Genomic DNA, 21,852 nt, shown 5'->3' with positions numbered 1-21,852 from the left:
TCAGCTTTAGTTTAGTGAAAAACACATAAATCTTAGAATGATGATTGAACATTTGAAGAAATGATGTTTGGTTTGGATATTCTGTTTTCCTTCCCAACTAGAACAGTATCATACAGACCAGCCTATATGAAGGCAATAAAATGAAGGAAGTATGAAACTTTGATGAACTGTTGAGCCAATTTTTTTCCGCAAAAGTTATTTCTCAAGAATAGATAGAGGCACTTTTGAACATGCTCACTTTTTCTCAGTTCATAGGAGTGCTATCTAATAAATTACTTTTCTCAGGCACTAAGAGCCACCTTTATTCATTTGAAAAGGTTAATGCAGCTGTTCAAAGTGTCCAACTTATTCCCAGAGAATAATTTATGCACTAAAAGTCTGTTTTATTTGGGAGATGCGTAATAGCCAAAAAAAAAAAAAGAAGAAAAAAGAGAGAGATAGAAGTGAAGTACAAATTAAAAACAGGTAGACCTGGTAGTTCATAACTGAAGCAGTGTTCTTCCCCTGGGATTCATTTCTATGGATTGATTATATATCCCTGACAACCCCATTTAAAATTTCCATACTCTCTACCCTCCACCCCAGAACTTCCTATCATTCTTTTTGCTTTATTTTTCTCCATAGCACTTATCACAAATATATTCTGTATTGCACATACAAATTTTGTTTTCTTCTGACTTCCCTCACTAGAACGTCTGTTCTATGCCAATAAAAATTTTGCTAATTGCAGTAGCTCAGCCCCTTGGACAGTGCCAGGCACATGTAAGCATTCAGTAATGTTTGCTGAATGAATGTAGGAATAAATCTACATATATTGATCAACCTTACCACGTAATTGCTACATTTCCACTTGGTTGAGTGTTATAAGTGTCCTTTTCTGGAAGGTGGTGTCACATAACAGTTGAATGTGGTTTCTAGGGTCATTGTGCATTGAATCTCGATTCTAACACTGGTTGTCTGTTTAACCTTGGGCAAGTTACTTAACATTTCTGCGCCTTAGTTTTCTCACCCTCATAGTAAAGAGAATGAATTACATATCTCATGGTTAGAAAATATGTGTGAAATACTTAAAAAAACATTATGGTGCAGTCAGCCCTTAAAACTCACTAGTACTGTCATTACATCCATTTGTGAAGAGAATAATATTCTTTATGCACTCATCGCCTAAGTGAAATAGAGTCAAGACAATTGAAAATAGTTTGACACAAAGATTTGAATCATTTAGTGTAAGGCATATTTTAGGCATACATTATTAATATAATTTACTTTCTGAAAATTAGCAGGGCATTAATTTTATTTATTGGGCAAACTCCAATTAAGTCAAACAGAGTAGTGCAATAATTCCAAAGGTCAAGCTTGGCTTTGAGTTCTGCTCTGTTGTTTACTAGGTCTGTGACTCTGAGCAGAGCAATTAAGAACTTTAGGTGTCAATCTCCACATTTGTAACATGAGTCAAAATTAAACCTCTGTTAGTAGTTGAATATTAAACACAACACGGTACCTGGCGCATGACAAATTTCAATAAAAGGAAGGTCGAAAAAAAGATTACCAAATATATAAAATCTTGAGAACAATGTTTCTGACAGAAGTATATCAATTTACATAAAATTGAGTAAGACTTGAAAGCGAAATGATATTTTTCTGACTCAAGGTCAATCTCAAGCAAACAAATTAGAAACTCATATTCTGGAAGACGTTATCATTTTAAAAAGAAAATTTAATATTTGAAGTATTGATATATTTGACAGAAAATCACTTAGCATATGACTTCCTTTGTATTGCTAAGTATGAAACATAGAGCCTATTAGTATCAATTTAAGAGCTGGAAATGTCTCTTTTAAATCGATACTTCTGAATTCCTTAAAATTCAATGTGGTGCAGACAATCCTCCTCTTCTTCCCCTAATCCCGGTCAGTTGAACTTTATGAAGGTACTAAGTTAAGACCTGCGAAGACCTCGTGCATGCCTATCTTCAAGGTCATTATTATCTAGGACTCTGTTACTAGTATTTTGTAACACTGGCTGCGTTCAGCATCCTTGTCCACCCCTGTTAGCACCAAAGTAGGGGCGTTGGTTGCGGCACTTAGTTACAGTGGAGAAGATGGGAGAAGATGCCTCTGCTCAGGTTCTCTAACCAGAGTTTGCTGGAGCCACAAGGGGACGGCAAGCACCTCAGGTCACCCCAGAGTGGATCACAGGCATTGAGTTCTGCCTTGTGACATGAAGCTCAACTAACCTCTTTTAGCCAAGTCAGCACTGGAGTACACATGTCTAGATTTACACCTGCCCAGGAGCTAGGGAGCCCAAGCTAACGGGGCATTGTGTTTTGATGATGTAAAGAGTCTCAACATAGTCTCCGAATCCCAAGCAATCCCATTTCAGAAAAGAACTTTAGGACTGTGGCAAGTAGCACCTCAACGCTTACTACTGTGAGCTGATTCTCACTTTTTCTGGGTGCAGAGGAAAAGATGGAGATAAGATTGAGGATGGGAAGTGTTCAAGTTAATAGGTCATTTTGTTTTAACTTGTAGATGGAATATCAAGAGCCTCCCAAAGTCTTTAAAATGCCATAAGCACTGCCAACGTTATAGGGATCAAAATGTGGATACCGCCTATACAAGAGATGTGGGTACCTTTTTAAAATTCCCTGCTGAATGTACCTTAATATTAAAACACAGACCAGTACAAATATCGTTGTAAATACAATAATGTGATTTAACTAGCCCGTGGGACAGCTTTGTGCCCAGCAGTCCAGCTTCAGAGCCCATGGTTTGTCCAAAGGAGCAAACACAGACCCCATCACTATCCCCCTATACTGGATGCCCTTCTGCAGGGCACAACTCGCCCTTCAATATGTTGTGTTCCTGAAACTACTATTTCAAGCCTGTGTGTGTCCAGACTGTGCTGCGTTCTTTACACACTTACAGTTTATAAGGTCCTCTGATCGTCATCTTGATTTTCAAATGGGAAATTTAGAGAATGGCTGAGAGGGATTTGAATCCATATCTACCGATATCAAAGTCAATCTATTTTCTGCTAAAGCAGCTGCCTTTTACTTCTACCTTCTTTTCATCAAAAAGTGTTTATTAAGAGTTTTAATCTCTGTGGCAGTGCTGTAGGTCCCTTCCAAAGTGTGAAGGAGAGAACCGTGCCTCTTTTGGACAACCTCAGATCGGATCTAATGTTTTAAAGCTAAGACTTTACTGCCGCTGTCATTACGTTATTTCAAACAGGTTGAGTTTCTCATCCGGTTTTGGTAAACACAGACCTGTCCAGTTTAGCCTGTAGTGATAATTCTCACTGTTTTCACAATGAAAAGCTCTTCTCCTCTTTTTAAAAATAGTCTTCTCCCTCATAATGCCCATGTGATAAAATACACCTACTAAGCAAATTGTATTCACTACATAAGAATATGTTTATCCATTTTCAGATGAGAAGACCTACTAAAGAGTACATAATTTAAAAAGCCAAAGAAAGCAGCTAATGATAAATGGCAACAAAAAAACCAGTGAGTTTATTTAATAACAGATATTTAGGTAGTTCATGCAGCAAACTTTATTACCAGAGAGAAGTGGACTCGAATTCCTCCGCTTGACCTCCTTGAGTTCCTCCGCTTATTTTCCATGTTACTTGAACTTCCTGAGCCTTATTTGTCTTTCTCTATACATGAAGTAATAATTCCAATATTATCTAATTATTATAAGGAATATGAATGAGGGACTATAGGTAAATGATCTGGCATACCATGCCTTCTTTGTGCACAGTGTGCACTCAATAAGTGTTGTCTCCTGTGAGAGAACATAAAAGCTAGAGAGCATTTCAGAATTATAAAAATAACTCACCAATGAAAATTCTTGACTCTGTGAATCCCTAGAGGTGGGAGACGTCCCTAGATTGGAAGACAACAGTGTGGGTCTAGAGTCTCCAATGCTTTCTGGGAATTAATGGGACACATCATGAGGAGGGAATCTCAGGGCAGAGAACAGGTGTGTGTGTGTGTGGTGGGATGTACCATTCAGAAACAAGCTGCTCCTTTTCCTAGTAGTCTTCCAAGACTCCAGAGAAGCAGGGCTATCTTAATCTATTTGAAGTGTCTTGAAGAGCCAGACAAGGAAGGCATAGGTGTGGCCAAGAGAGCCCAGAGTCTGAGTCAGCCGTGTGTGAGCCTTTTGTTAATGGAGTGTCCTAGGGATCAGAACTAACCAGACATGTGGCTGTTTTCCCAAAAGTCATTAGGTTTGTGCCTAAGGAGTATGTTATAATGCCGAAGGAAGGAAGGTCCTGTTGAATTAATATTTTTTCAGTCTATTTTTGAGAGTAAACTCTTACCTTCCTTTCCCACATCCTCACCAAAGTGACTTTGTTCACCATAAACTTGTTATACTAAAATGATGATTCAAAAGCAAGATGTATTTCCTTCCTTTTGCTAAAGACTTGATTAATCGTCTGAGAGTAGATCTTTTAGGACAGCTGAAATACCATTTTCGCCCAAACCCCAAGCTTTTAAAATTGCACTAAATTATTTGAGCAAACCATTTATAGTTTTATTTTATTTTTGCTTTTTATGTATAGACCAAAACCACCAACCCAAAAGATTTTTTTTCAGTGCACAAACTATGCTCTGAGAATAAGTTGGATACTTCTGGAAGATGTTTTAACTTTATTAGGCAGATGAAAGGGCATTCGGCAAAAAGAATTAAGCACTACACTGACTGGTGTTTAAGTATCAAGGTCAATTTATATTTATTTGTTCAATCCACACTGACAACTTAAAAAGTCACCTTCCATTACTTTCTGGTAGGAAGTCAAGGTTTTCATATGTCTGTAACATCCCTTATTATCCACCAATGGGCAGTCCTTGGAGGATCCAGGATGTCTGTTCCATGCATAATGTTTTTCTGTTCTCCCTTTTGCTTTATCTCTGTGTTTCTTGAGAAAATGGTATACAAACCATTGAACTGAGAAGTAGCATTGATCTGGAGTTCCTTTGTTGAGGGGAACTCTTTGCTGACATTATGTGGTCATTAAGAGTATTGAGCATTCTCTGAGAATCATGTATTGAGTGTTAAATTCCTTTGACTTCATGTATTTGGGTATTTTCAAGTATAGAGTTGTCTCCAAATTCATCAGTCTGCCTAGCTATGCTCTTCTAATCTGCCAAGTACTTAGTTGGAGTTCTTCCTATTTATAATAAAGAATTTTGCTTTTGCAAATTTTACGATTTATACCTTAGCTCTTCCACTACAAAAGCCTGGCTTTGTAACTCTTAGCAAACTGAAGCCAAAGAATGAAAATAATTTTGAAATATTGTGACCAAAATCTCTGCCTCATTGCTGATCATTATTGCTGATAATCCTTAGACCTTTAATGACCTTGACTGCATGAATGTAGACTGCCTGCCTATCTGACAGCGAATGAGATCAGCCTCAGTCTCCCCAGCAGGAAGAGTGAAGGCTGGTGATGCCCACATGATGAGACGCTGTTTTCTAGGTTTTGCAATGGAACAAATATGCTTGCTGTTGCTTCTAACAATGAGAGTGCTCCCGGGGTCTGCTCAGTTCAATGGCTACAACTGTGATGCCAACCTCCACAGTAGATTTCCTGGTAAGTCTGAACCTAATCTTTTCTCTAATTGTATCTGGAAAGAGTGATTATGTTTGAATGATAAATTATTTAAATACATATGGAAAATAGGGGGGATATCCCTCTATATTAAGTAGATATTAACAAATGGCAAATGACAAAAGACATTTTTCTGGAGTTATAATTTATACCTACATTAACATACAAAGTGTTCATCATAGTTAATATTATTATAATGGCTGCTCACAGATGTGAAAAGTATTGGCTAGTGGGTGATAAAATTGAGAGGCTAATTTCATTCAAAATTTGCCTAATTGATGCCTTTTTTCTCTATACGTTAATTTGAATGTTCAAAACTGCCCTTATATGCTAATAGATTTATTTAGGAATAACACTTAAAAGAAAATGATTGTGAAATATTATGCAATACTCAAAAAATATTATCTCAGTGAAATGTTGGTCACCACTAAAGTACACGGGCCAGCTTCAGAATGCATTTCACAGCAACCCATCAATATGGTGATAGATATGAGATTTTGACCATATTAGTGGACAGTCCCACAGGTTCCTAAAATCTGCACTCTGTGAGAAGTAATTCAATGTTTCATTTAAATATTTGCCGTTTTATTCAGGTAAAGTGAGAGAGCACAGTTCAACATTTACAGAATAAAGGTTGGACAATCTGAAGCTGCTTTTCCAAGTCTGCCATGCACACTGAAACGCCTTTTGACCTGTTTGACATTCTCCAAACCTGCCAGGACTGCTATATATGTGTATATGTGATGGCAGCAGCCCATCTACTTAGAGCAATCAGGAGGTAGTTATGTAGTTGATGTGAGATTGCCAAATTATCTGAAGAGAGGTAATCTGGTTTGCTCCAGAATTAAGATCAGAATGTGTGGGAATGTCCTCCTGAGCCCAGACCTAGGGCCAGTGAGCGGCTGATGAAGCAAAACGTGGAGGTCAGGATGGGTCTACAGGGAAGTCTGGAAAAGTATGCGAAGGGAGGGTTCTTAATGGTTTCGAATACCGCAAATGATGGTTTGTGGGGTACATTTTGCCGTTTTTATTATGGAAAACTCCAAACTTATACAAAAGTAGAGAGTAGGAAAAAGAGCACTCATATTGCTCATCCACCTTTGTTGGTTATTAACTTTTACAAATTTTGTTTCATCCCTCTCTCCTTCTTACCACCCCCATCTCTGGAATATTTAAAAATAAATCCATTATTCATCTTTCATTGTGTGTATCTACTGGAAAAGAACTTAAATAAATCATTGCACTTCATGCATACATCTAACGAACGTAGCAATAATTCCTTCATGTCATCTAGTACTCAAGCAAGTTGCTCTAATGCACTCACGTGGTGTGTTTGTTGATACATGTCTTAGGTCTATTTTAATTTATAACAGTTCCTCTCTGTTTCTTGCTTTTCTAAAATGCTATTTATCTCTTTAAGTAATTTGGTCATTTGTTTTGTAGAATTCTGACACTCTGGATCTGCTTGGCTGCAACTCTGACGTGTCATTTAACATGCTCCTCTTTCCTGTATATCCTGTAAAGTAACTAGAGCTAGAGGTTTCAGGAAACTCAGCTTCAAATGTTTTGGCAAGAATACTTTGTGCGTTGTTTGTGTAATGAAAACATTTGTCTTTATTTTGTAGGCAATGAAGAGCTATTGAGTTTTTGTTTTTGTTTTCTTTTTTGTTGAGGAAGATTCACCCTGAGCTAACATCTGTTGCTAATCTTCATTTTTTTCTTTTTTTTCGCTTGAGGAAGATTAGCCCTGAGCTAACACCTGTGCCAATCTTCCTCTGTTTTGTATGTGGATTGCCATCTCAGCATGGCTGACAAGCAGTGTAGGTCTGCACCCAGGATCCCAACCCATAAAACTGGGCCACGAAAGTGGAGCACACTGAACTTAACTGCTATGCCATCAGACCAGTCCCCCATTGAGGTTTTTTAAACACACCTTTTTAAGGGTTTGGTATGGTCGCATTTTGTTTTAGACAGCAGACATTGGGAAAAGTATAAAAGATAGAATCACGTTTGAAGAGACTGGAAGCCGAGAGAAATATCCTGAAGGCAGTGGCAGTGGGAGCAGCAGAGGACCCAGCTATCAGGAGATATTTTGTGGTGAACTCAGCAGAACTTGAGGACTGGTCCAGTTTGGGAAGTGAAAGAGAGGGAGGACTAGAGGGTGTTTTGAACTTGGATAGCTGGATGTTGATTCTGTTAAGTGATGCTAAAGATACAGGACAGTTGCCTGTTTTAGAAAGGAAGTTTGGATTTGGAGACAATGGGTTTGGGGAGCTTTTAGAACTTTTGGTGGCAGCCTCTATCCAGTAGTAGGAAATATGGGTCTGAGGAGAATGGTTGAAACTGTAGGGGAGGAGGACATGTCCTCTCCCCAAATGGGGGTTCGTCTGGCTGGAGAACGAATTAAATTCACATGAGACAGAATAGCAAGAGAAAATTAAACAAAGCTTTATGAGGAACCATGGCCCAGGGCCTTTCTTCCTGAAGGAAGAAAGGGCACCGAAGAAGTGGGGTGCACATAGTGGTTATATACCCCTAAACAGGGTGTTTCACATATGATTGAAATGTCCCTTTTACAATAGTCACGAGGCCTCTCTGTCAGCACAGCGCTTGATGGAAACAGCAGGTAGTGGTCGGCTATCTCGGTGGGCGTAGCAGGAGGCTAGTTGATTGTCTGGAGCTGGGCGGTCACAGGTGAGCGCAGCAATCAGTTCCTAGCCTAAGGAAAGATGCTTAATCTTTAAGGAGATGCCAATGTTGGGAGGGGGAGGGAAGTCAGTTACAGGAGGTTACCAGACCAGCACAATAAAATGCAGATTTAAGTCCTTGCCTTTGGTATTGATTAAGAGTTTTTAGAGAGAAGGTCATCTCCTTTCTTCTTCCTGGTACAGAGAGGGAGGCACCTTTTACAGATAGAGATTTACCTTACAAATGTAAACGTGTCCTAACAAAGGGCAAGTTCCATTCCTCAGAGCCTCCTTCCCTGTCCCAGTTTATCAAAAGCAATGAGCCTCAAATAATCCTGATGCCAAAGAGACATATCTTGGGGTTGCCAATTCCAGGTCCCCACAAAACCAAAGACAGCCATGTGAGAGCTGAATCCCTGGGCAGTGAGTGAGCAGTGAATGGGGGTAGAAAATGAAAGGTATGAAAATAGACAATTATTTAGGAAACTTTGGTGGTGAAGGAAAGAGAGGAGTAACCAGAGCCAGTAATTTAAATGAGGAAAGAGGACTTTTTAGATTACAGGACTAGAGACCTGAGCATACGTGAGTAAAGGGAAAGTATTCAGAAATTAGAAAGAAAATATGGAAAAGATCAAGGTATAAGTGAAGGAATTGATCTGGAAAAGCCGTAGCCGTTTCTTTGATTTAGGAGAGAAGGAGATAAAAGACACAGGCAGAGAAGTTGAGAGATGCCTATTGTGTTCATCTCCTCAGCGACGCGGGAGGCAGTGGCCCCTAGGAGAGTGAGGGGCCAGAGGCCTGGGAAGGACAGTGAAGCCTCACCCTGTTATGTGTGGAAAAGAAGGCCGAAAAGTAAGAAGATGGCTCAGCAGAGAGGACCCGGCTGATGCCATAGTTACACACTTGTAAACGTAAAGAAAACTTATAAATGAGCAGGAAGTGACTAGAACAGAAAAAGGAAACACTTTTCATATGGTAAATTAAAAAATTTATGTCAAAACATCCATTTACAATGGCGCCCACTGACCACCTGTATCAAAATCACCTGAGATGTTAAAAGTGTGGACTCCACTGCTTCCCTCCAGATACATAGTGTCAGAATCTCTGACTGTGAGGCTGGGAATCTGTGTTTTAAACTCTGCAGATGAGGCCAATGCACATTTATGGTTAAGAATAACTGACGTAGGTATTCTATTGGTATCTTGAGTCCATTATTCCAATTAAAGGCATAGTCAGGTGTTGGGGAAATAAAAACGAAATCTTCTCCCATTCCAGAAATCCTTTCCACAAAGATAGTAGAGATGAAAACACTTTTATTATTGAATTAGTGTTAAACCAGAATATGATGCTCATCACAGGCAATTCAGTAAGAGATTGCAAAGACAGAAAGAAATCTCACCATTTTATACAGCCAACCAGATACAACCTATTACATATATGTTTTCAAAATAAACAATAAGTGGTCCTCAATTAAGAGGACTTGACAGCACCATTTGTCACATATAGTTCAGCCTAAATTTACCTGGTAATTGTGGTGACCACCTGTGTTAGCACATTGGCTTATCCAGAGGAAAAATAAACTCACATCTCTATGAAAGAAGGTACTTTTGCAATTTGGAGCAAGCCTCCCACCAAAGTTAGGTTCCTACCCTCTCACAGAAACTGTGAGATGGGGAGCTGTCTAACTTGATATTTACATTTCAAGAGATGGCTCCCCCTCCTGACAAGACATTCCTGGGTCATAAAGCCGACAAAAGGCCTATCTAGTTTTCAAAAGGAGAGGAGAGACTACTTACAATTACAAGGTTTCTGATGTAAATGCTCTAAGAAAAGGGAGGAAAGAGAAGCCTTTTACCTTACTTTCAACACGGAGAATTAAGCTCTTATTCTTAATTTGCCTCAGTCCTTACACGTTAGCACTTGTACTACTATCTGACAACAAATATCCAAACTTTCCAAATGTACACACACACACACACACACACACATCATTGCAATTTTAAATCTATGTTAAATAAAAAACCCAAATTCTTAAATCCAGGTAAATCAGAAGTCCCAGGAGAGGCTTTGAGTTTATACGGGTATTGTTTTCAAGTAAGCACCTTTTCGCAGGTTGTTTGCAAAAGAAGACTAGAGTGAGCAAATACAGCCTAAAGGTTAATTGCCCACTCCCCTCCTGCCCTGCTGCGTCTCTTCCACAGCAGGATCACCCTGGAGGGCATCAGGAGCTCCTCAAGCTGCTCAGCTAGTAAGCAATGGGACGGAATGAGAATGAGTCTGGCAAAGGAGAGGGGCTATCTAAATGCAAAGTACTGTTAATAATGATGAGAGTAATCATCTCACCCTATCTGACCTTTGCTGTTTCATGACATTAGAACTATTTTCTTTAATTTCCGTGGCATTTATCCTTGGGCAAAGGGAACTGCCGTGGTCTAATTCATTTGAAATTTAAAGGGTCCTAGTTAATTTTAAAGGTAGTTAACTCCTGGATAGCGAAGCCAATAACAAGGAACAGACTCATCGCCCTGCTGAAATTATAGTTGTTCTCCTCGCAGAATAAAACTCAAACCATGTTGACTTTTAGAGTACCAAAGAATTATTTGGCCAGAGTACGGCATACAGATAAGAGCATTTGACCTCTGTGATTGATGGATACCTTCTGGAACCAGAGCACCTTTCGGAAAGATGGTAGTGTATAAGGGTTAGGCTAAACTTTCGAGCTTCTAAAGAAGTCTTTAATGATAAAGGCACAACCAAGGTGAGATTAGGCTCATGGCACAAGGAATTTTGTGGCCTGACATTGTCTTATGATGGACTAACCAGTCATGGGAAATTGAACGTAGGTCAGTCACATAATTCGTCATTTTGTAATCTGTCTAAAACAACACTAATAAGGAAGGAAACAATAGGTCCCACGTATTGAGTGCCAGGCACGTTACATGATTCTCTTTCATTCCTTACGAAAAACCTACAGATTTTTTTCAATCCTCGTTGTACAATGCGGAAATTGAGGATTATAATTCAATGTTGCAAAGGTAGCAGTTGACAGAGATATAAAACTAGAAATTTTTCTGTCAAATCATGATGCCTTAAAGTGAACTTTGAATACTATGTTTAAAAAATGCTGTATAGGGGTTGGCCCAGTGGCGCAGCGGTTAAGTTCACACATTCCGATTCTCGGCGGCCCAGGGTTTGCCAGTTCAGATCCCGGGTACGGACATGGCACCTCTTGGCACGCTATGCTGTGGTCGGTGTCTCACATATAAAGTAGAGGAAGGTGGGCATGGATGTTAGCTCAGGGCCAGTCTTCCTCAGCAAAAATAGGAGGACTGGCAGTAGTTAGCTCAGGGATAATCTTCCTCAAAAAAAAAAAAATGTTGTATATAAAAAACAAATAATCCAATTAAAAATGGGCAAAAGACCTGAATAGACATATTTCCAAAGAAGATATTAACACAGTCAACAGGTACATGAATAGGTGCTCAACATTGTTAATCATTAGGGAAACGCAAACAAAACTGCGAGATATCACCAGATATCACCACACACCTGTTAGAATGGCTGTTATCAAAAAGACAAGTGATAACAAATGCTGGTGAGGATGTGGAGAAAAGGGAACCCTTGTGCACCGTTAGTGGGATTTAAATTGGTGCAGCCACTATGGGAAACAGTACAGAGGTTCTTCAAAAAATAAAAAATAGAATTACCATCTGATCCATGAATTCCACTTCTGGACCTTTATCTAAAGGGAGCAAAATCACTACGTCAAAGAGATATCTCTGCTCCCATGTTACTGCAGCATTATTTACCACAGCTAAGACGTGAAAACAACTGTGTCCATCAACAGATGAACAGACAAAGAAAAGGTGATATATGTATATATATATGCAATGGGATATTATTCATCTATAAAAAAGAAGGAAATCTTGCCATTTGCAACAACATGGATGGACTTTAAGGAAATTATGCTAACTGGAATAAGTCAGACAGAAAAGGACAAATGCAGTATGATCTCACTTATATGTGGAACCTAAAAAGAACAAACAAGCAAACTCATAGAAAAAGATACCAGATTTGTGATTATCAAAGGCAAGGAGCGGGGAGCAGGGGATTAGATGTTGGGAGTCAAAAGAAGGTATAAGCTTCCAGTTATAAGATAAATAGGTCATGGGATGGATTGTACAGCATGGTGACTGTAGTTAACGATACTATACAGTGTATTTGAAAGTTGCTTAAGGAGTAAATCCTAAAAGCTCTCATCACAAGGACAAAAATATTTCTTTCTTTTTTCTTTGTGTCTATATGAGATGATGGCTATTAACTAAACGCATTGTGGTAATCATTTTGTAGTATGCGTATGTCAAGTCGTTCTGCTATAGACCTTAAACTTACACATTGCTGTATGTCAACTACATCTCAAGAAAACTGAAAGAAAAAACTGATGCACAAGTGGAGGATCACAATGGAAATTTCCACATTAAAGAACCTGAAAAATCTCATGTAGAGGAATTTGTTTAGCCTTTCCAGGATCTACCTGACTGAGGAAATATTTTTCCAGTAATATTTGTTAATATTTCAATGAACGCCAGTCTAGCACAGGAAATAAAATAGCGAACCACCCATTTAATCAATAGAACTGATGGATGGATCAAGCAAAATGAACCATCTAATCTGTGTTAGGTTTTCCTAACCATTGTATTGTTCTGTGCCCAAACACAAAGTAAGAGTGGATAATGGAATGATTACCCCAGGGACTATGTTCTGGCCCTCTGTGTAGATAAGAAGGGCCAATTCTCCTGCCTTCCTGTGTGGCAGTGTGTTTCGGTCTCCAAGTTGTCAAGAGGATGTCTGCTTTCTGCTCTGCACCAGTGACTGCGATTGCTAGACCAGATGAGGCAGAAGAACTGATCCAGTCAGTGACTGCTGATCACATCCTGATTAATCTAAGGTGATAAAGTGCAGTGGAGAGAAGAGCAATTAGTCAGCAAGTTCACTGACTGACTAATTCAGAGTCCGTACCCTTCTTTATTTTAAAAGCGAAGTTTTTTATTGCATGAATTTTTCTCTTCCTCTGCTTATATAAGAAAAACCCGTATGCATTTTTCTGCCCCATAAAGATGACCAAACTCTTTTGCTTCCGAGGAAGGTGGAGAAGCAAGTGTGAACATAAGTCTGCAAACTTCGCTTCAGACTGCCTATGAATTTCCTACAGCGCTGGAAATAACAGCTTAGATTTACTAACGAGAAACAGATGTGAAAAACTAAGGTGGCAAGAAACCTGTTCCATACAGAGAGGAAATTTGAATTCCTAATCCACTTTAAATTCTTCATCAGCTGCTGGTATTTTGTGTAGATGAAATATCGATATCCCTTTAGGACTTCCTGCTCTTTTAGCATCAAAACCTCAATAGTGTATAAAAACTTGTTAAGAGGAAAAGTAACTTTAAAAAATGAGTTAAAGCAACGAATATAGCATCTGTTCTCTAAGCAATTTTAAGGTTATGTAGTGCCAAATATTAATACTCTCATTTTACAGTGATAGAAATGGAAATAATGTAGACATTACTCTTATAATCTGGTAAGCTGTTATAATCAGTTTTGGAATATCTGTTGGAGTCCAGGAGGGAAGTTATTTCCAGGTGAGATTTCTGTGGCACAACGAACGAAGAAGTGCACTCTTCAGCGTACAGAGAAGCCTCCTCCTGGTATGTTGAATAGGTTTTGGTTCATACTATCAGTTTTAAACCAATGCTACTTTTAAGTGTGTATAAACTGGTCCATGGGTACGAGTGCAATCATATTCGCAGGAATCCTGCATGTGAACCGCACAGAGCTTCCAACTGCTCACAGCAGACTCACCCACCCCCACCCACGTCTCCTCCAGATGTTTCAGAGAGTGCCCAGGGCATAGTTTCATTTGAGGTGGACTGAATTGCTCCAGTCATTAAACTGCTGTGGTTTGTGGAATGGGGTAGAGGTAGGGATAGGAGAAGACTGATCCTGTTCCCAATTCTGTTTCACACATTGCCACCTGAGCACTAAAGTTAACTTATTTAGGCTCAGGCTCATAGAGCTTTTCATGAGCCCTCCTTCCTTGAGATTCAAAACATGTTAGTTCCCCAGACAAGGAAGGGAGTCAGACACACACCCACCTCCTTCATGGTTCTTGTCACTGTCTATCTCTCGTCCATAAAATCGGAATCCACCAAAGGGTTACCTCCTGCCCAGTCAAAAGTATAGTTGTGATCAAGAAGTTCAATTGGTTAAGAGACTTGCAGCACTGACATCACCTGGGAGCTTGTAAGAAATGCACAAATCAAGCCCCACCCCAGATCTATGGAATCAGAAGAGGCATTTTAATAAGATTCCCTGGTAATACATATGCACTGTCAAGTGTGAGAATTGTCGGTCAGAGTGTAGTACTCAGGATGTCCGGCTGGCTTTGTGTTCTTATATAACTGCAGTGTTTATGCCAACCCTAGCTGACTGTCTTGCACTTGCTTGCTATTAAATAGGGATAAGCAAATCTATCAGTATTGAGGGGAAATGATTTTTTAAAAAAATTATTATTAATAATGAGGCCAAATAATTATTCTCTAAGACTGATGCATTTAAAAGGTTAAATACCTAAACAAATAAAAAAATTCATTACTTTCATATTATTTAATGGGCTGAATTTTCTCAACTGGAAGTCAGAAAATATCTGACATTAAGGATTTTGATGTTTGTCTAACACTTTGAGAACAGGAATCATCTCAGAGCTGGCAGAGTACAGATGGGAAATAGGAGTTCTGGATGGACAACCAAGATGAGCTCATGTCAATTGGGCACATTTTTTTTTTTTGCCTGAATCTTGGAACTTGATACTAAAATATTAGAAACCATGCATGCTGTTTGTGAAAGAATTGAACCATGCATATTTTAATAAACATTTGCTAAGTATTTGCTAGGCACTCTGAGAAAACCCAGAGCTTTCAGTGAGTTCCTAATCTAGTGGGAAAGCAAATATCCACTCCCAGAAATAATGTAAACCATAGAGTAGACTCACAGAGTGACGCGGGATAGAGCACAAGGCAATGACTATATTCCATTGGGGAAACGAAGGAAAGTCTCATTATGGGACAACTTACGTATTATTTTTCTGTACTCAGTTGATTTCTTTCCTTACCTGAATGCTCCCCTGGGTGTTTCATCTATTATTATTTATAAGCGATATGCTGAGTATTTGGTGATTCTCAAATTTATATTTCTCACTGTTTTCTATCCTCCAAATATTACTCATATTTTCAGCCACCTGCCGTACATTTCTGCTTGAATGTCCCATATGAACCTCAGCCTCGCAAAAACTGAGCTCATCATCTTTTTTTTTTCCTGCTTTTTCTCCTCAAATCCTCCCAGTACATAGTTGTATATTTTAGTTGTGGGTCCTTCTAGCTGTAGCATGTGGGATGACGCCTCAGCGTGGCCTGACGAATGGTGCCATGTCTATGCCCAGGATGTGAACCAGCGAAACCCTGGGCCGCCGAAGCGGAGCATGGGAACTTTAACCACTCGACCACGGGGCTGGCCCCCACCATCTTTTTTTTCCCTGTATTTCTTATCTCAGGGAGTAATCCACTCAGTCACTAAAGATAGAAACCTGAGCATCAGTTGATACGACCCCTCTCTTCAGGGCATTATCTCATCCGTTTCTTATAAAATGTGACCAGCTGAAATGGTTTCATTTCTTCCCAACAGTCCTTCCAAACACCTTTGCCCTAGCAAGACATAGTTGTATACAACATTGCACACAAACCTCTGTTGTATCATCCTCAGGCTGTAAGGTCGCTGTGTCCTCTACTCAACAATGAGTTCCTTGAAGTAAAAGACTCTTGTTAATCTCTTTATCTTCAGAGTCTAGCACAGAGACAGACACATAATATGTATACAATAAATGCTTTATTGAAATACTTTGCTGATAAGAAGTGGCATGTAGTTTAGATCTTGAAAATAAATAGGACCAATAGCCTCTAGCTTATATAAAAATGACGCTAATTGTGTGTGCTCAGTTTTTGTGCACCCCATCTTTTTTTACATTATACACTTGACCTCCTCCTCCCCCGAATTGCCTTTCCTACAGATTTTTACTTTTTCAGATCAATGGCAAAGGAACGTTTTGAGCCACTGCACTATAGTCCTGAGTAGCTGACGGCCCAATTTTGGGGTGTTGCCATGTGTATTTGTATTGCAGAATGCATATGTGCAAATTATTTGAATAATTGCATTGATCCATGCCCTTATTATTATTCTAGGTAATAATTAGAAAATGTTAAAATAAATATTCTGGTGCTAGTGAAAGTAAATGTAGGTCTCAAACTTAGTTTTGAAATGAGATGAAAATCATTCAGTGTATCAAAAGCTGGGAATCTTTAGTGTCATTTGGATGCCATTGGATTTAAGCCAGTTGAGCATGGAATTGTTGAAAAGAATAATAAAGTTAGATATACATGTTAGATGTGTGAATGAAATGCTGCAAATATGTTGTCAGGAATTGTGTCTAAAGGGAAAATTGTAATTAGGTGTTCTAGGAATGGAACTTTATTGAAGATAAAGAAGTAGAGTGATATTTTTTTCATATATTTAGAATTGGATCCATCCTCTCTTTACTCTCATTTATATGGTAAGCATATTCTGTGAACACAAAATCAGGACACATTTTTATACATGGTAAGATAGGTGGTTGAAAGTGTGATGGGATATTTAAAATTTGCATAATTTTAGAAAATCTGAGACAAACTCATTACCTGATTGATAAATAAGAGGCATGCAGAACATTTCTTTATTTTTACCTGAATTCCATTGAATACTATATTTTAAAAAATTTCTGTGAAAAGCTTAGCTTGGTTAAAATATCAGGGGAAAAATTGTCATTTTGGTAACATACCTGCACATAAACTCTGTCAGAAGGCTTGTCATTTTAAACATACTTACAATCTTTAAACACAAAACACTAAAAATCAAACATCTAAAGGTATTTATTCCTTGACTTTTGGTTGTTAGCTTGTGCTCATTGAATTGTTTAATACTCGAGTATTGTCCAAAGGGATGTCACAATTCAGGCTAGGATTGGACCATAAAAAGGCTAAAAAATTTTAGCTATTGAGAGCAACTGTTATTCAGTAACTCTGAAAAAAATTTCTCTACTTTTGGCAGAAATTGCCCTTTGGAAACTTGAAGTATCATTTTTTTTCCCTTCAAAGCCTCACAAATGGAAAAGTTGTGCTGAATAGATGTCTTTAGTACCTACAACCAAGAAAAAATGTGTTCCTGGGAAGGAACAGTGAAAAGTCTTTAGAAAACTGGGTTAGGATGGATTTGAACAGATCTCTTTTCTTACACTGCAAAAGGCTTTTATTTTGTTTTTGTATCTCCAAGTGGCATCAGCTTGTAGCAAATGCAGTTCCGTTGCAAGGGTTCAAGTCTTCAGTTATAAAGCAGAAAACAGAAGAGAGAGCTCTACCTCTGGACAAAGTAATCATTGCCATTTGTTAGGCTATTGTAAGCATGAATTAATTCCTCTAAACAAAGGTGAAGAAGCTAAAGTCTTTAGTTGATGTAAATTAAGGAGAATGGTACCTCTCTTTTGTAATATACTTAATATGGCCTCACTTTGATACATTTAGGAGATGCCAAGTACTGCAATGACGCTCATTCTCCATTCACTAGGCATAAAGAGAGTTCTTAGTGAACTCTCTAGTAGTTGAGAATTTGATTTGACATTCAGGAGGACGTTTTGTTACCCTAAAGAGACCATTTTGTACGTGAAGGTCTCCCGTGATCTTATGTATGGCCTCATTCCCTGCCATTTCCTTCTTTACTTTTTAAATTCTAATGAAAATGGAACTATCCAGCTCCCAACAAGCCTGAGCATGTTTCACACTTGTGTCGTTATTCATGCTGTCCCCTCTGTGTTACAAAATTTCCACTCCTTTATGTAGCCAACTCCTACTGATACCTGAAAACTCAGCTCAATGCCATCTTCTCCAGGAAGCCGTTCTCAACCAGCTGGTCGGCATGAGGCTGGCTGAGGTATAGCATGAAGATGGGGAAAAATCAATAGATTTAAGGTGCATTTTGAAGTTGGTAAGCAGTCACTATATATTGTTAACACGAACTGTCTTATTTTAGTAAAGAGCATTATTTAAAAGTGATGGTTGCGTTAAAACAGTTAATGTTGCTGAAGGCTAATAGAGATATTCTCCCAGATGTAAGTGGTATTTATTATTTTCTATGTTGGAAAAGTGAATGCCATAGTGAATTCGTTTTATTTTTCTAGTTGCAAAGGAAATATTGCTTGGAGTTTTCTATACGAACTAGCCTAATACTGCCTTTTGGCCATGAAAGAGATTTCCCATCTTTCTTTCCATCTTTGGCCATAAAAAGATTTTCTTTCTTTTTTGTAATGAGTTTAAAAGCATAGCCAAACATAGAAATTTCCATATTGACTTATTCATTTCCCCAAAATATGACTCACTTTGCCAGCAAAAACCAGTATAGAGAATGAATACTCCAAAGAAATAAGCTATTGACCACTCTACCCTTATATCAGAACTGTGGGATTTAGGCAAATTCATTCTATGCCAAAACATCTTGAATGACACATTTACATATTGCTCAGGTGAATATCCTGTCATTTACCAAAAAATCTTTTGTTTTGCTTGTTTTTCCTTTTTTGAACAATCAAGGTGATTTCTCCCAACAGCCTAATCAGCTTTTGTCTATTTCCACATTGTGAAAACCTGATGCTTGTTTCATATGATTTATCTAAGTGGTAAAACAGAGTGTTAAAAAGTGGCGAGGTTCCTGTATTAATTTCCCAGGGCTGCCATAACAAAGTGCCACAAACGGGGTGATTTAAACAACACAGGTGTATTGTCTAGCAACTCTGGAGGGCAGAAGTCCAAAATAAAGGTGTCCGTGGGGCTGCGCTCCCTCTGGGACTCTGGGTGGAGCCCCTCCTTGCCTCTTCCTAGCATCTGGTGGCTTGCTGGCAAGCTTTGGCATTCCTTGGTGTAGAGATGCATCACTTCACTTCTCTGCCTTCATATGGCATCCTCCTCGTGTCTCTGTCTTCACATGGCATCCCCTTTACAAGGACACCCATCATATTGGATTGGAGAGCCACCCTACTCCACTAGGACCTCATCTAAATTAATTACCTCTGCAACGACACTATTTCCAAATAAGGTCACACTCTGAGGTACTGGGGGTTACCACTTCAATGTATCTTTTTTCAACTTATAACAGTTACCAAAACCAATAAGAGTAAAAGCTTCTGCCACTGGGGAATTACCTAGCAGTCAACTTCTCCGCTTTTTACATATATTTTCTTCATTATATGTAGAAAAATAACTAAATAGAGATATGGAAAGCATATGTGCATGCGTGTGTGTGTGTGTGTGTGTGTGTGTGTGTGTGTGTGCAGGCTTGCCTTTACAGACCTAGAATGGGTCCCATCACTGATAACTCATAGAGTCACAGAAAACACTGCAAATCATGTTTTACATTTCCATGCCTGGCTCATTCCTTTGATTAAGGCATAGTCATTGGCAAAATATTCTTAGAGAAGGCTATGCATTTTTGTTTGTAATATCAGCACACCATTTTTCATCTTCTCTCTCTCTAGTGTGATTTAATATAGGCAAAATAAAATGAAATTCTGATGGATGGCTTTTGTTTCTACATCCTGGATAAGATAGGTTACAAAATACCAAAGTGCTCCACAATTTGGCTTAGGATGGATTTTAACCGCTTCTTCCCTACACTTGGGAAAATGCATCATTTGCAGTGTGTTTCACTACTTTAGACAGGTGATCTGAATAATTCAGTTACTCTAGTTCTGAATTTGCTCAGTAGCCCGATTTTTTCTGCTCACTTCTCTAATCATTCAACAATATGCTCAACTGACATTTAATGCACGTACACCATACACCAGACAGGAGAAACAAAGATGAGCTGTAATCTCTACCCTCAAAGGCCTCTCTCTAAATAACTAAATCAAAGAGTTTTTTCCTGGCTACTTTTCTTGATAACTTGCACATTGGATTATGGTGTTTTCAAATATAGGGATGAGACTGAGAGGATGAATAAGTACATCAGGAGATGTTAAAGTTATTCTTGTACCTTCTACTGTGATTTTGAGACTTACATTTGTTTTTTATGTATTTTTATTTCAGCTGAAAGAGACATCAGTGTCTACTGTGGGGTGCAGGCCATTACGATGAAGATTAATTTTTGCACAGTACTCTTCTCTGGTTACTCTGAAACAGATCTGGCACTGAATGGAAGACATGGGGACTCCCATTGCAGGGGCTTCATCAATAATAACACCTTTCCCGCCGTGGTCATTTTCATCATCAACCTCAGCACGTTGGAGGGCTGTGGAAACAATCTAGTGGTAAGATCAGGGTGAAATTGTGTGCTAGACTTGGGGTCATTACTAAAAGATCTCCCCATTTCATGAAATAATCAGAAGCTCAATCTGTCTTTCAAGAAAAAATTCCAAGAATACTGAACCAATCACTTCCCTTTGCCTGTTTGAGGATTCTGCTCCCAAACGTACAATTGTATCTTCCAGTAATGGTTCTGTTTATTGTATCTGGCAGTTGAGGGGTCTGAGATCGGCTGTGCTTCTCTAAGCAACATTATTTTGTTTGAGTGACATTGATGAATATTTGTCTACAGTTTATCATAGCTATGTTCCTCATGCTATTTATGGAAATACCTGATCATACAAAAATTGTTTGTCCCACTGAGATGGGCAACGAATCACTTGGCCTATTGCTTCTTAGTGACCTCATTCAGAAAGAAAGATGAAATATGGAAAAGCAGCCTTAGAATTTTCTAGGTCTCGTGTTCACCACTGAATGATCCCCACCAGTGTTTTATAAAAGAAGGCTGTCATTATTTCTGGTGTGAAATTCTTCACTGTGTGGGACTGTCCTTTGAATTTCAACATGTTTGTCATCCCCAATCTTACACATAAAGTCCCAGTGGCATTCTCTTTCCAGTAGCACACTTTCTCCAGTGAAAATCAAAACACCGCTTCAAATATTTACACCCTGAATAAGAACCACTCGTCTATGCTATTTATTTATTTATCCATGCATCGAACACCAAAAAATAGAATTGAATAAGGAATTGACTCTCCTGGGAATTAAAATTAATTGAAGTTAAAATATTGTGGTTTTGGGAGTGTTACGCTGAAATTCATTTAGTACGATCTTTTCGTTTTGCTTGTTTAAATTAAACATATTGGTAAATCCTAGCACAGACAAAAAGGAGATACCATGGGCATGACAACTTAGCCCAGTGAAGAAGGAGAAATTGGCTTTTCCTCTCCATAAATTATTGCTTGGCACTAAGGCTTGATTATTCTACAGGCAGGGTTTCTGAGACGTGGTGAGAGTTGGGAGACAGGAAGAAGAGATTTGTCTGCATCTCCTTTATCTGTTCCCAGAGGGAGGGCAGTTAGAATATTGTGCCCATGACCCTTTCCAAGCCT

At 38.7% G+C, this 21,852-nt stretch overlaps 1 protein-coding gene across 2 annotated transcripts in view; it reads left to right on the top strand.

The window, feature by feature from the left end:
• ZPLD1 (zona pellucida like domain containing 1) overlaps positions 1-21,852 on the top strand; it is a 219,619-nt gene that overhangs the window by 175,655 nt on the left and 22,112 nt on the right. For both annotated transcript variants that reach the window (XM_070582878.1, XM_070582879.1), the window contains 2 exons: positions 5,491-5,604; positions 20,525-20,745. In XM_070582878.1, the coding sequence (XP_070438979.1) occupies positions 5,491-5,604; positions 20,525-20,745 (335 nt within the window). The remainder of the gene's footprint in view (positions 1-5,490; positions 5,605-20,524; positions 20,746-21,852) is intronic.

Source organism: Equus przewalskii, chromosome 18 (assembly GCF_037783145.1).
Source record: "Equus przewalskii isolate Varuska chromosome 18, EquPr2, whole genome shotgun sequence".
Classification (NCBI taxonomy): domain Eukaryota; kingdom Metazoa; phylum Chordata; class Mammalia; order Perissodactyla; family Equidae; genus Equus; species Equus przewalskii.
The sequence above is the reverse complement of the archived record's forward strand: the minus strand, read 5'-3'. Positions and strand labels throughout refer to the sequence as shown.